Raw genomic sequence first — 11,957 nt, 5'->3', positions numbered from 1 at the left:
CCTCATTTTCCACTCAAAAGAAAAATCACGCAATTGCCGGCAATGAACCTGACATTTCATACAGGCCACGAGATAAAAGTTGGAATTTAAACGGCACATAACTCGTTTGTGTGTGTGTATATAGTCAGGCGTGGTGCTGGCCACCCAGCCCCTCGTGTGCCGTTCCGGCCTTAACAGGTGCTCGCTAACAGCACCCAAGTCTGTAAAGGCTATATAGTGGGAATCTGTGTGCGTATGAAGTGGTGGGGAGCGGTAGCGTAGCGGTTAGAGCGCTGCGCTACTGAACCTGGCGACCCGGGTTCGATTCCCACTCACGGCCAACACCGGTGACGATCATCAGAACCTTGTCCTGGACCTCCCCTAGGTCGACTCAGCCGAAAATGAGTACCTGGTGCGGTGTGTAGTAAACATCGCCACTGGGGAGACAAAGGCGGCCGGGCGTGATGTGTGCGACCCACCTACTCGCGTACCACAGTGCCGGCCTTCATCACTGCTACCCTGACAGCACTTGCCCCAGAAGTCTGTTAAGAGGCTCTTTGTCTGTGTGTGTATATATATCCGTCGCGCATGTTACACAATGAGGTTGCCACAAAGCCGCTCCCAGAGTAAGAGACGCTCGCACGCACAAAGCATCCCCAACGCTGTACATGACCGACTGCGTCACTTGGAATTTGGACCCGGGCAGCAGCGCACAATGGGGGTGGGAGGCCTACAGCACTTGCGGTACGAATTGGTTTTGTTTTGTTAACATCCACCGCGGAATGTGTGCAGGAGATGGCGCAACACCCCCCACCCCCCCCCCCCGTCTTACAGGGAAATGTCAAACTCCACTTCTTGCCACCCTCACACCACGCAGGTTTTGTCGATAGCAAGAAGGAGTTTTGGGGGCAAGTGATATTAAGAGAGCAGTTTTTAAGAAAATACCAAGGCAAGATTTCCCCCCCCCGCCTCCCTCCCCCCATAGTCTTAAGAGACTGTTGGGGCAAGTGCTGTTGGCGAGTAGCAACCTATGAAGGCCAACACGGCAGAAGAGGGAGGTGGGTGACCGGCGTGACGCGCGGCCGCCGATGTCTTCCCAGTGCTGATGTTTTATACACACTGCACCAGGTACACATTGACTGGGGGGGGATCCCTTGGACTGGTTCAAGTATGTATCGCCAAGGTTGGGCTGTGAGCTGCAATCGAACTCGGGTCGCTGGGTGTGTAGCGCGGTGCGCTAACCATCGCACACCGACCGCTCACCACTATTAAGGCATCACACAAGCAGACGCATGATTTTAAAACTAAAAAAAACAACTTTAATGTACATATACATCATTGGAGTACATAGGGACAAAAACAAAACATTCACAAAAAAGACTGTTGAAATATGTATTAAATGACACCTCTATATAACCTCCAGACCAACGTGGCAGCTTGTTTTATATGTCTAAAAAAAATTTGAGTAACTAAATTAAATCCTACACGTACCACGAAAACCGATCACAAATTATAATTCTCATAAAAGTAATCATTTCACGTGAAGGACAAATGTAACGAGACACTGGGGAATTACAGTTGGACCACAAGTAATTAAATGCGTGCAGACGGCATGAAATGTTAAGCACAGTTCAGACATATCTATCAAAAAAGTACCAACGCTTCTCGGCAGTCAACTCAACAGCATCCGTGAACATAAATAACTGAAGCCGAACCTGATGTTGTCTAGGTGTGTAATTATTCACCCTCTCCCTCCCCCTTCCTCCAAACCTCCAGCGACTTGATAAATTGTTAGGATTCTGGTTCACGATTCAATTCAAGAATAGATTTTTGTCGTCTGGTTTTGACCGTCTCGTTTTCAGTTTCGTTTGCCCCATTAGCCTAAATTTAACAATGGTACACATCACTTGCACATCATAAATGCTAGATAGATGGTTTTCACACGCGAGTCAATGCTTGTGTTGAGCTTAATACAGTATTCTCTCGTTGTTCATGAATTTTGCTATCCGCGATTTTGTCCATCTGCACATTGAAATTCTACACGACTGCATCGAGAGAGATAAAGTGATGAAATGATTCATTGATGAGCGATAAAGTGATGAGAGAGAATGTAATGTGAGAAAGTTACATAAGATAAAGTTACAATATGTTTTCGTCGGCCAATATCATCCGCAAATATTATATTCACGAGCATCTGCGGAAAGTATCCCTCGTAAATAACGAGGGAATACCGTAATCTATATTAATCGGTGAAGAGTTGCAAACTTACATGTCTAAAGAATTAATTTTTTGAAACTCATCTTGAACCACACAAGAGGCCAGTAGCTCTAGACGAGCCTATATCCACTCCGTACACGTTTTTGCGGTTGCGCTGGAAAATAACTATCTAGCGTGTTGCTCCGCACGATGTCCGACGTTTCTGTTTATTTGCCGACAAGCTTCTTTCCGGAACTTAATTTCCCGAAGAAGCTTCCAGCACGTTGAGCGAAATGTCGTAACACCGTGCCGAACACGACGTGCCAAAACCAACCAGACACACCACATCGGAGAGCCCATACCCCCACCCCCCCGCCGGCACGGTCACGCACGTGCTCATCGGGAACGGGGCCACACGACGTCACGGCGCTTTGCCGGATCCCACATGCAGCGCCGACATGCCGTCGGCGACCTGCTGATCCTCCGCCTTCTTCCTTGGCGTCTCCCTGGGAGCCTTCTGCGGTGGGAATGCGCCCAGGCCCCGGTGCGAGCTCATCGCCACGTCCTTGTGCCCTGCACGAGGACAGAGAAATGTGCGGCATGTTAGCAGTTGTTTGCCAAAGTCCATAAGTTAACAATAAGTCACTTAATATCTGACTGTGACATATCCACGCTTGGCCAAATTAACTGCCCACAAGGAGTGTAGTTGTTTGTGTGAAGTGCAAGTATCCTTTTTTTTTATTTAGATGTTCACGTATCCGACCTTTGTTGCATATCCCCAGCGGGTCAGATATGCGACGTTTTACTGTATGAACCCATGACAGCCTCACTGAGTCTCAAGCCTCCTTGCTTTTAGGCGAGTCCTGCTGAGGTTGCTTGGCCAATGTCTCCTATTTTTGTTTATATTTGAATGAATGTATGTTGAATTTCTTTCGCACCGTACATAGCCAACCGTGCTAATCGGAGGTGTGGTGGAAGGACAGATAGCTCACTGCAGAGATAGGTCTTTACATTGAACTTTTCGTAATAAATATGAATCCGGTACGTAATGTAAAAAGATAAAACATTTACGGGTCTTGACAGGGAGGATATAATAGAATGTGATGCTTTCGTGGCCACAAATTTTTCATTTTATTTCACATTCACAGCAGTGCAGCTCTTTTATACAAATTATACCGAACAATACAGGGCAATCCATTTTTAATAGATACCTCAACGAAACCAATAAAGATACACCATAGGGAAAACAACAGTTATTTTCAAATCCTCCTCACCAATCTCACACACATTAAAATGTTAACCCTCTTAAAAGCTTCTTAAGTGCAACCCGCCTTTTGAGTGTGAAAAAACCGAGGGTAATTGGATATCACTGGATCATCTATAAATGGATCGCCACCCTGCAAGAGAGAGGAAGGAGTACATCCGCCAGGGAGACGGAGCGATGAAATCAACGTACGACCACGATGGGGTAGCCTCGGCAGATTGGCGAGGCCATCATCCAGCAGTGGACTGACCGTGGCTGACGATGACGACAATGATGATGATGAATAAAATGGTGGGACTTCACGGCCACTCACCCGGCTGGATGGGGCGGAGAAGCCCGATCTGGCGTTCCTGCTCCATCACGCGCTCCCGCCAGCTCTTGGCGTTGCCGCGAGCATTCTCCAGCCGCGTGGAGGCCAGCTGAAAAACCACACCCCCCCCAAACGCCATGGTAAATGGCAATATTTGCTTTCATATGAGGACACACCAAAATAGCTTCAATGCTACACTTTGGCTTGATAAACAAACCAACATAAATGGCGTTGATGAGACTAATGGGTTCCTAATAAAGTTGTAAAAAAAAAAAACCTCCTCGGTGCATCTGTAATTGCTGTGCAAATTATGTCAGCTGGGTATCTGCTGTACCTGTGTTAATCCCTTGGTTTTAGTAAACTCCCTTCAGGATAATATAAGCTTGTATAAGTTAAAATGATATTGGCAAGAGTATATTTTGCAGAAGGATACACTCTAGAACTACATCTCAGATTCTGTCAAATGATCTCTTATCCACTCTTAATAGTGCTATACTTTGTACCATGTGCAAAGTATAACACTTTAATTCTCAGAGCTTGTATATTTGCCAAATTTCGTGAAAACCCAAATATGGGTTTTTTTATAGTCATTGGCAGTGGTTATTTCCTTAACTGTTCCTGAAGTCTTACACCCCTTTGGTTCTAAATCGTAAAAAGATGTATGTTAATAAATACATATGGTTTGATTAAACAAAGTAGTTGTACTTATGTGCCCGTACTTAATTTGTGTTTCGATGATTTACCCTCTAAAAAAATGTGGCCATGTCTCGCACCCCCAGAAAGGGCATCTTGCACGCCTTGCGGGTGCGTGCACCCCAGATTAAGAACCACTGGTCATTGCTAACCTGGCTGAGACAGGTGGCTGAAACCCGGATTAAATTCCCGGAGCAGTGCCCCCTCAGAGCACCGCCCGCCCACCGAGCCACCCGGCGCCACATCCAAGGTGGTCCCCGTTTCATGAACCGCTTTTACGAATCGCTTCAAGGTTGCCAAAATCCACTTCGGATTCAGTCAGAAGCCTATTTCCCGAGCAGAGCCCACTGAGCTACGCAGCGCTCTTTACCAGGGGGCGACTCGGCCGGCCAGGAGACAACAGAGCGGCGCCTCAAGTCGGACAAAAGCGGCGACCGGCGGGCAAATGGCCTTGGGAAGGCGCAGGGGGATCGGTGCGAGCGACGGCACTCGCCTCGTACTTCTCCACGGCTTCGCGTCGGTCTTGCTCCAGCTGCTCCAGATGCACGACCACCGAGCGCAGCGCCAGCTCCGTGTCGTTGCGCTCCTGCTCCAGCACCCGCCGCTCCTCGCGCGCCTCCACGATGAGCTGCGTCTGCTCCTGCCTCAGCTGCTCCAGCTCCCGCCGCTTCAACCCCTCCTCCTCGAGCAGCCTGCATGCGGGTGTTCACGCGTCTATTTCAAAAAGGCTGCTAGGGTCGGCAATACGACGAGCCGCGCGTGCGGGCAACGCGATCGCCGCGCTGCCGGTAACGCGATCGCCACCGCCGGACCTGGCCTGGTGTAATCGCGCCTGTTCCTCCTCCAGCTTGGCACGTTTCTCCACCTCCAGCGCGGCGCACAGCTGGTCGTACATCTCCTCCAACTCGCGGATGCGCCTCTGGTAGTAATGCGATTCGGCCGTCTTCTGCGCAATCTGCTCCTCCATGTCGACGCGCGCCTGTTCGTGCGAGAGGTGGGGGTGGGGGTGGGGGGGGGGGAGGGCCAGCGTTGGTTTCGTCGCTCGTCACCCCACCGTAGGAAAGAAGGGGATTGTTGTGGCTCCGTACTGCTCCGTGCACAATGGGGAGTTGTTTCTTTTCTCCCCATGGCTATGGCCAAGTCATTGAGAACAGCAGCTGAGATGCACACTTGAATTTGTCACTAAAGTCCATTCATTTTCACTATTACTTAAACATACATCAACTCGTGGCAATTTAATAAATGTACATGGACATATGCATGAACATGTACAGCCCGTTTGTCAATCCACCACTCACGAGGGCCTCCCTATGCCCTGTAGGTCGTGGGGGATATTTGACCATATTTCACCACGTCAGTACAGGGTGGTGATTGTGGGGTACATCGACGTTAGATCATGGTACAGTAAAAAAAAATGTATTTCACTGTACTGTCCCTCTGCTGACAATGCAGTCCCACAGCAGCTTATGCGACTCCTGTATTGTACAGGTGGTTGCCGGTGCAAAACATTGTCCAGGCGAAATCCGGCTTAGCTGCAGGGATCATGTGAACCAATCACATACAACTAATACAAATAACCGATTCTGTTTCGTAAGCCAATAATTGCTGTATCATTACACGGCATATAACAATCACCCTCGCAACGATTTGTGATCCTGGGGGGTCATGATTTGGGGTTATGGTTAAATTTAGGAATCTACTTTTGTTATATTCATCATCTCATTTGCATTGTTTCTTATTTGTCTGGTTTCTACCATACTGTTTTATTTACCATTAATTAGCCTAAAGGCAACAGATGCACATCACTTGCATATAATCTGTACAAAAAAAATCTAAACGAATTAATGCTCACGATCACCGCTCTGCCGCACGCATTGCAAGCGTAAAAATTCATTCAACCAACAAATCGACGCACCAATACATGTCCGCTGTCTCTTCGAGCACGGCACTGGTAACTTTATGATGTATGTTGAACTTCTTTTGCACAGTACGTAGCCAACCGTGCTTATCGGAGGGTACGGCGGGGGAAGGACAACAAACTAAACACAAAAAGCAGTTTTAAATCGAGATTTAAAAGTGCATAACTCCCAGTGGCTTCCCCATATCGGAAGGAAGAGCGTTCCAGACAGCCGCAGAAGCGCGTCTAAAAGCGACGCGCGATGCGATGACCACCGTCTTTGTTCGACAAGTGCCACGAGGCAGAGCGAGGCCGTGAATTAAGTGAACGGCACAAACCAGTTTCTCGCGCTCCAGCTCCCGCTTGTAGTGCTCCTGCATCTCCTCTTGCGAGCGCATCCGCTTGCTCTCCGCCTGCGTCGCACGCTCCTCCGCCTCCAGTCGCTCCTGTCACCCGTCGCGCACGCGCGTGGCGGTATGGATTTAGTCCGTGTTCTTAAAATTGTATTTATGTATGTACGTTGAACGTCTTTCGCACCGTACATTTTCCAACCGTGCTCATTGGATAGCCTGCAACTCCTTCTGTCTGAGTCAGTGGATTTTATTGAGTCTAATTGGTTCCTTTCAGTTATGAAATATCAGTGTGAGGGGCATGCAAATTTTTACCCCCGCAACATCATCAGATCAATCAATCGGTGAACTCAGTAAATATTTGTTATATACACATATGGACTTTCTCCGTACACTGCATCTATAATGATGTTCATAAAATCCCTTTAAGTGACCTATTATCCACAGTAGCAGCAGAGACGGAAGCGACTTGGTTCACAAAAATTAGCAACACATTGTTTCCAGGTCGAAATTATTCCCCTTTGCGCACCTGAAAAATTTGGCTAAGATGCCTATAGTGATACATAAATATCGTTCGAGGGCCATTGCAGAGCACTAGGCCTCAAATCTGCTGCGGGCCGTTGTGAGATGACGTCAAGGGCCGTAGGTTTCCCACCCCCCTTCAACAAGCGAGGCCGCCCCCCCGTTGCGGCACTACGGGGTCCCCCCCCCCTCCACCTGCTCGAGTCGCTTCAGCTCGCGCTGCCTGCTCTCCTGCTGCTGCTGCATGCGGTACAGCTCCTCGCGCTCCGCTTGCTTGTAGGCACGCTCCTCGCGCCACCGCTGCCTCTGCTCATGCGCCACCGAGCGCTTGCCCTCCTGCTGCATCCGCAGGGTGAGCTGGATCACTGCGGGTGGCATCCGACGCACGTCCGAAAATTGAGAGGACAGCTGTGAATATTGGCGTAGCACGGTTGGCATTGCTCTCCCGTACAATTGTTTCACCACCTTCGTAGTCCGGCGTGCCTGGGCATCCCCGGCTCGTGGGCCGCGGTGCTATTGCACCGCCTGCACACTCAATAGTTCCGAAACTTGCTTCGAGTCATTGAAAACATTGGTCCAGAAGACAAAAAGGCTGATGCTCTGCTATGTAATTTAATTCACGTTTTTCACAGTTAGACAGAAACTCCGAAGTCAATTGTTGTGTTTTGATGAGTGGCATTAGCGTTCCCTCGTTTATTTACCTCTGAAGTATCTCAAGTCAAGTCAAGTATTTTCATTTAATTTATTTGGCTATTTTTTTTTATGTTGTACCTGAAAGCCACTCTTGTCGCCTCCGAGCATCCTCTACCCCAACGTCGAAAGATTTGTCGGGGCACCTGATGACAAAAAAACATCTCCTTCCATCTCGCTCTGGGAGGACCTAAAAAACCCGACAAACACAAAGGCAGTGCACTTTAAGCAATACTACCACAGTACACGAGTATTTATTTTACATAGTTTTCAAGGTGGCAGAAAAGTAAAAAAAAACATTGAAATGAAAATAGCAAAGGAAGAAAAAATTAACAAAGTTCAGCACAGACTGACTAAATGGACTGTTTCATTTCTACTGTGTTCAACCACCACACTGTCGGTCGAATTACATTTCCTCTTCTTTCCTCGCACGACTCGAATTTTGAACTCCCTCCAATCATCTCTTTTCTCGAGTTCTCAAAACCTTACTAATTTTAAGAAACATGTTATAGTTTTTGAGCAAAGTATTTTGGACCTTTGCTCAGAAACTACAATAAAAAAAAAACACTTGACCAGTGGCCATATCTGCACCACAAAAGGTATGCTGCTGCCTGCTGCACATTTGATTTTGCATTATCTTAAAGCAACTGAACAGTTCAACCTCTATAGGCACCAGCCCTTCCCCTTTGGGCCCCATTCCTTCCTGGTTAGGCCCTGCCTCTTTCTCTTTGGGCTCTGCTCCTTTCCTTTTTAGGCCCTGCCCCTTTAAGCCCCGCCTCACTCTGCTTAGGCTCCGCCCCTCCCCAGACACAGGATTGGACTTGTTTGGGTAGTGGTTGGTGTTGCGAAAGGGTGAGGGGGGGAGGGGGCAGTGTCTGTGTGCAGCAGAAGGCAGTGGTGGGCAGGGATAGTAGAGGTTGGAATGGGGTGGGCTTAGCGACAAGCTAAATTCCCTCTCCCAGCGGTACATTCGTAGATTAGGCAGGGTTGTGTTTTATGTTAGCTTGTTGCCATTACCTCGACAGAGCAGCCCTTTTCTAGGACGACCTCCCCTTTCTTGTCCTTCATGTCCTCGGCAGTATAGTAAGACAGGATATTGTTCCGCAGTACGAACCACCGCTCGTTCCAGTTCTTCCTCTTGTGCCCCTTCTTCAACAAGTAACCCTTGATGGAAATGGACACAGTGATGCAAAATGTTTAAACGTGCTGAACTGTGAACATATAAGTGTACTTTTATTTTGCTCTATAAACACCTTCATTTGCTAATGGCGCAGCCAAGGGGAAACCACAAAATTTTTTTGAAAATGTGAACAAATTAAACTGCAGTGGTACAACGTGAATTAGTGTGCTGAAAATAACAAGGGGTGGATTCAAGAGGGATCGGCGTATGGATAGATCCTTCACAAAGCTTCCCCTTTTACCAGCTCACATATGGCACGCAAAAATTGTTCCAAACATTTTTGTGTTTAAAGTCAAAGACGAATGTGGTTATGTGGCTCAGAGGCCAGAGCACTGGGCCAACGCTGCTCAGCTCCTGCGGTCAAAACCAGGCATTCACCCGTTACTAAACCGAGTCAAGTGCACGGAGAATTTATGGTCTCAACCTATTCGGTAATGACTGCATAAATGAAATAAGCATTGTATTAACTACACAGCTATGAATTCAGCGTGACAGCATGCCAGTTCATCTTAATAACAATATTACAAACAAACAAAAAAGGCAGCACCTTTTTGGTGATGTTAAGGACCAGCTCGTTGTAAACATCATCTATCGCCAAGGCGAGGGAGGGGAAGTCGAAACCAGCTGGCAGTGGGCTCTGAAAGAGGCGGATGAACTGCCAGACTGAGATGCCCGGCCCTTCCAGGGCCTCATTCTTGCCGACCAATTCTTCAAAGTCCTGCGACCTCCAGTCCAGCCCAATAGCTTCTGCCAGCTTCTTCATCAGGGAGTCCACCTAGTGCATAGGAGCGGGAGAATCGACAGTGTCCTTCCTTAACTGCGCATACACAATCACCTGCGTGTGGAGCTCTGAGTACACGGGGAGCATCGTGGCGTCCAACATGCCAGATGACCATAAGCTTGCGCAGATATGAAAATATGGGTGAATAAAATCCTATTGTGCTTTTGCACAAAAGAACCACAGACTGCAAGTATTTTATTGTTTCATTATCACACTCACGTTCATTAAAGGGTTTAATGGGAGGGGGTGTAAAATATCAGTTGTTATTCCGTTAAGAGTTTGTTGTTGTTGTCGTTGAAATGAACTTATATGTGACCCCATTCCAGTTCTGTAACCTTGCACAAATATTTATCATGCAATAATTCTTCAGTCAACAGATTTTCCATGGGGACAAGATGTTCTCTGGGTTTCAAAAATAATGTAAAAATATAAACAATGTATGTGACAACCGTAGCTTGTGGAATAAACATTCATTTGTGCCAAGAAATCCTCTTTCACAAAATGTCGTTATCCATCATTTACGTGCAGATACACACAGTGTAGTGTATTAGACCGACAAAACAACGTCACAGAAACAGTTCATAACCTCTATAGAAGAAATATTTGCCCATGCTCAACTACGTGTTTATGCGGAATACTCTCTCGCTCCCACTACCCCACCAAGTGGCATTGCTTGGCACGTTTAAAGTAAAAACAAAATGGCTTTCGATAGTCCATGTGCATCTGGGTGCAGATCAGACCATGTTACAACTGCCACTGAAAATTCGATTAGGATTATCAGCACATGTGCCAATCAGTTAAAGGGTTTTCTCCACTCCGTCACTTTCCATGGCAACATCACGTGTCGCGCTGAGGCCGCACAGCGCCCAACCACAGGGAAAGAAAAAAAAACCCCTCAGGACTAAGTCAGCAGCACAAAGAGCCTCAGTAAAGTGGGACAAAAAACGCATTTACATTTTACAGTGCTCTTTGTGAATATCACACGCACACACACACACAAATAATTTTCATTCAAGTCATCTTTCTTCCACCATAGTGTGGTTGCATGGGTTATAGGATTAAATGCCGTAACCTTCGAAACATAGCTTTCTTTTCAATTTCAGTGACATATTTTTAAAAAGAAAGCGATGCCTCTAGTGGGTAAAATGGCAAAGTAGGTTGGCGACTTTTCTGTGCCAAGTTTAGGTATGTGTGGGTGTTTAATGCGTGGTCTGGTTTACTCCCAGGCACTAAAGTCAAGTGGCCAAAAGTAAAAAAAAAAATGTTCTTAATAATATTTTATACAGCACCATCCATTCAAATGACGGGCATGTAAAACGACAGACTGGCAATATGGTAGCCGCAAAACCACTGCCAACAACTGCCCAAGCTCTGTGATCCTATATTAGGATATTTGGTCAACTCCAAAGTTTCAAACCACTGCTAGTTGAAGGCCTTACCATGCCATCTTAGTCATGATGGTTGTTTGACCATACTTCACCAGCTGGACAGTGCAGATTGGAGAAGGGAAGACCCCAGGAGTGGTTCAGATGTCACTCACAACTCACGTTAACCGAGCACAGGAATCCAACTCAGGTGACCAGATTGATAGTGCAGTGTGCATACAACTGCGTCATCGCTACATAACTGTCACTTCATTATGAATCGTTCATTTTCCTTTTTTGCGATTCTCATCTTATTTTCACTAAATTTCCATAATATCCGCAGCAAGGCCAGATAACATTTAGGAAAAAAACATATACTGTATATGTAAAAAGAAAAATCTTATATTCTATTACTGAATGTCTTTTTTTCTTTAATATCTTAAGTGGATATTTGCGAGAGGTGTTAAAATCTACGATGTGGGGCGAGCGTGCCCCCGTCGCTCCCACCTCCTCGGGAACGATGACGAGAGGATACGACTCCTCCGACAGGAAGTTGAAGAGGCACCACAGGTGGAAGGCCTGCCTGTCGTCCAGACGGCTGTTACGCCGCTCCTCCACCGGGTAATTCTTCTTGGCACTGATCATCCAGCACACCTCGTCAAACTGGCTTTTGTCGAACGTGTCAGGCTTCACCTAGAAAAGACCGCGCGACGTGCAGACAATGTTGCACA

General features: G+C 47.1%; 1 protein-coding gene across 1 annotated transcript in view; it reads right to left on the bottom strand.

Annotated features, from left to right (window-relative positions):
- Positions 1-1,275: 1,275 nt before the first annotated feature.
- LOC116939975 (switch-associated protein 70-like) overlaps positions 1,276-11,957 on the bottom strand; it is a 29,179-nt gene continuing 18,497 nt past the window's right edge. Inside the window, exons 3-12 of the mRNA XM_032949105.2 lie at positions 11,734-11,919; positions 9,629-9,856; positions 8,919-9,065; positions 7,983-8,091; positions 7,407-7,576; positions 6,678-6,785; positions 5,255-5,421; positions 4,936-5,134; positions 3,753-3,858; positions 1,276-2,748 (exon numbers count right to left, since the gene is read on the bottom strand). Of these exons, the coding sequence (XP_032804996.2) occupies positions 2,597-2,748; positions 3,753-3,858; positions 4,936-5,134; positions 5,255-5,421; positions 6,678-6,785; positions 7,407-7,576; positions 7,983-8,091; positions 8,919-9,065; positions 9,629-9,856; positions 11,734-11,919 (1,572 nt within the window). The 3' untranslated portion in view covers positions 1,276-2,596. The remainder of the gene's footprint in view (positions 2,749-3,752; positions 3,859-4,935; positions 5,135-5,254; positions 5,422-6,677; positions 6,786-7,406; positions 7,577-7,982; positions 8,092-8,918; positions 9,066-9,628; positions 9,857-11,733; positions 11,920-11,957) is intronic.

Source organism: Petromyzon marinus, chromosome 7 (assembly GCF_048934315.1).
Source record: "Petromyzon marinus isolate PM22_M1 ecotype Great Lakes invasive population chromosome 7, UKy_Petmar_22M1.pri1.0, whole genome shotgun sequence".
Taxonomy (NCBI): Eukaryota; Metazoa; Chordata; class Hyperoartia; order Petromyzontiformes; family Petromyzontidae; genus Petromyzon; species Petromyzon marinus.
Note: the sequence above shows the minus strand (reverse complement) of the source record. Positions and strands in the feature narration are given on the sequence as shown.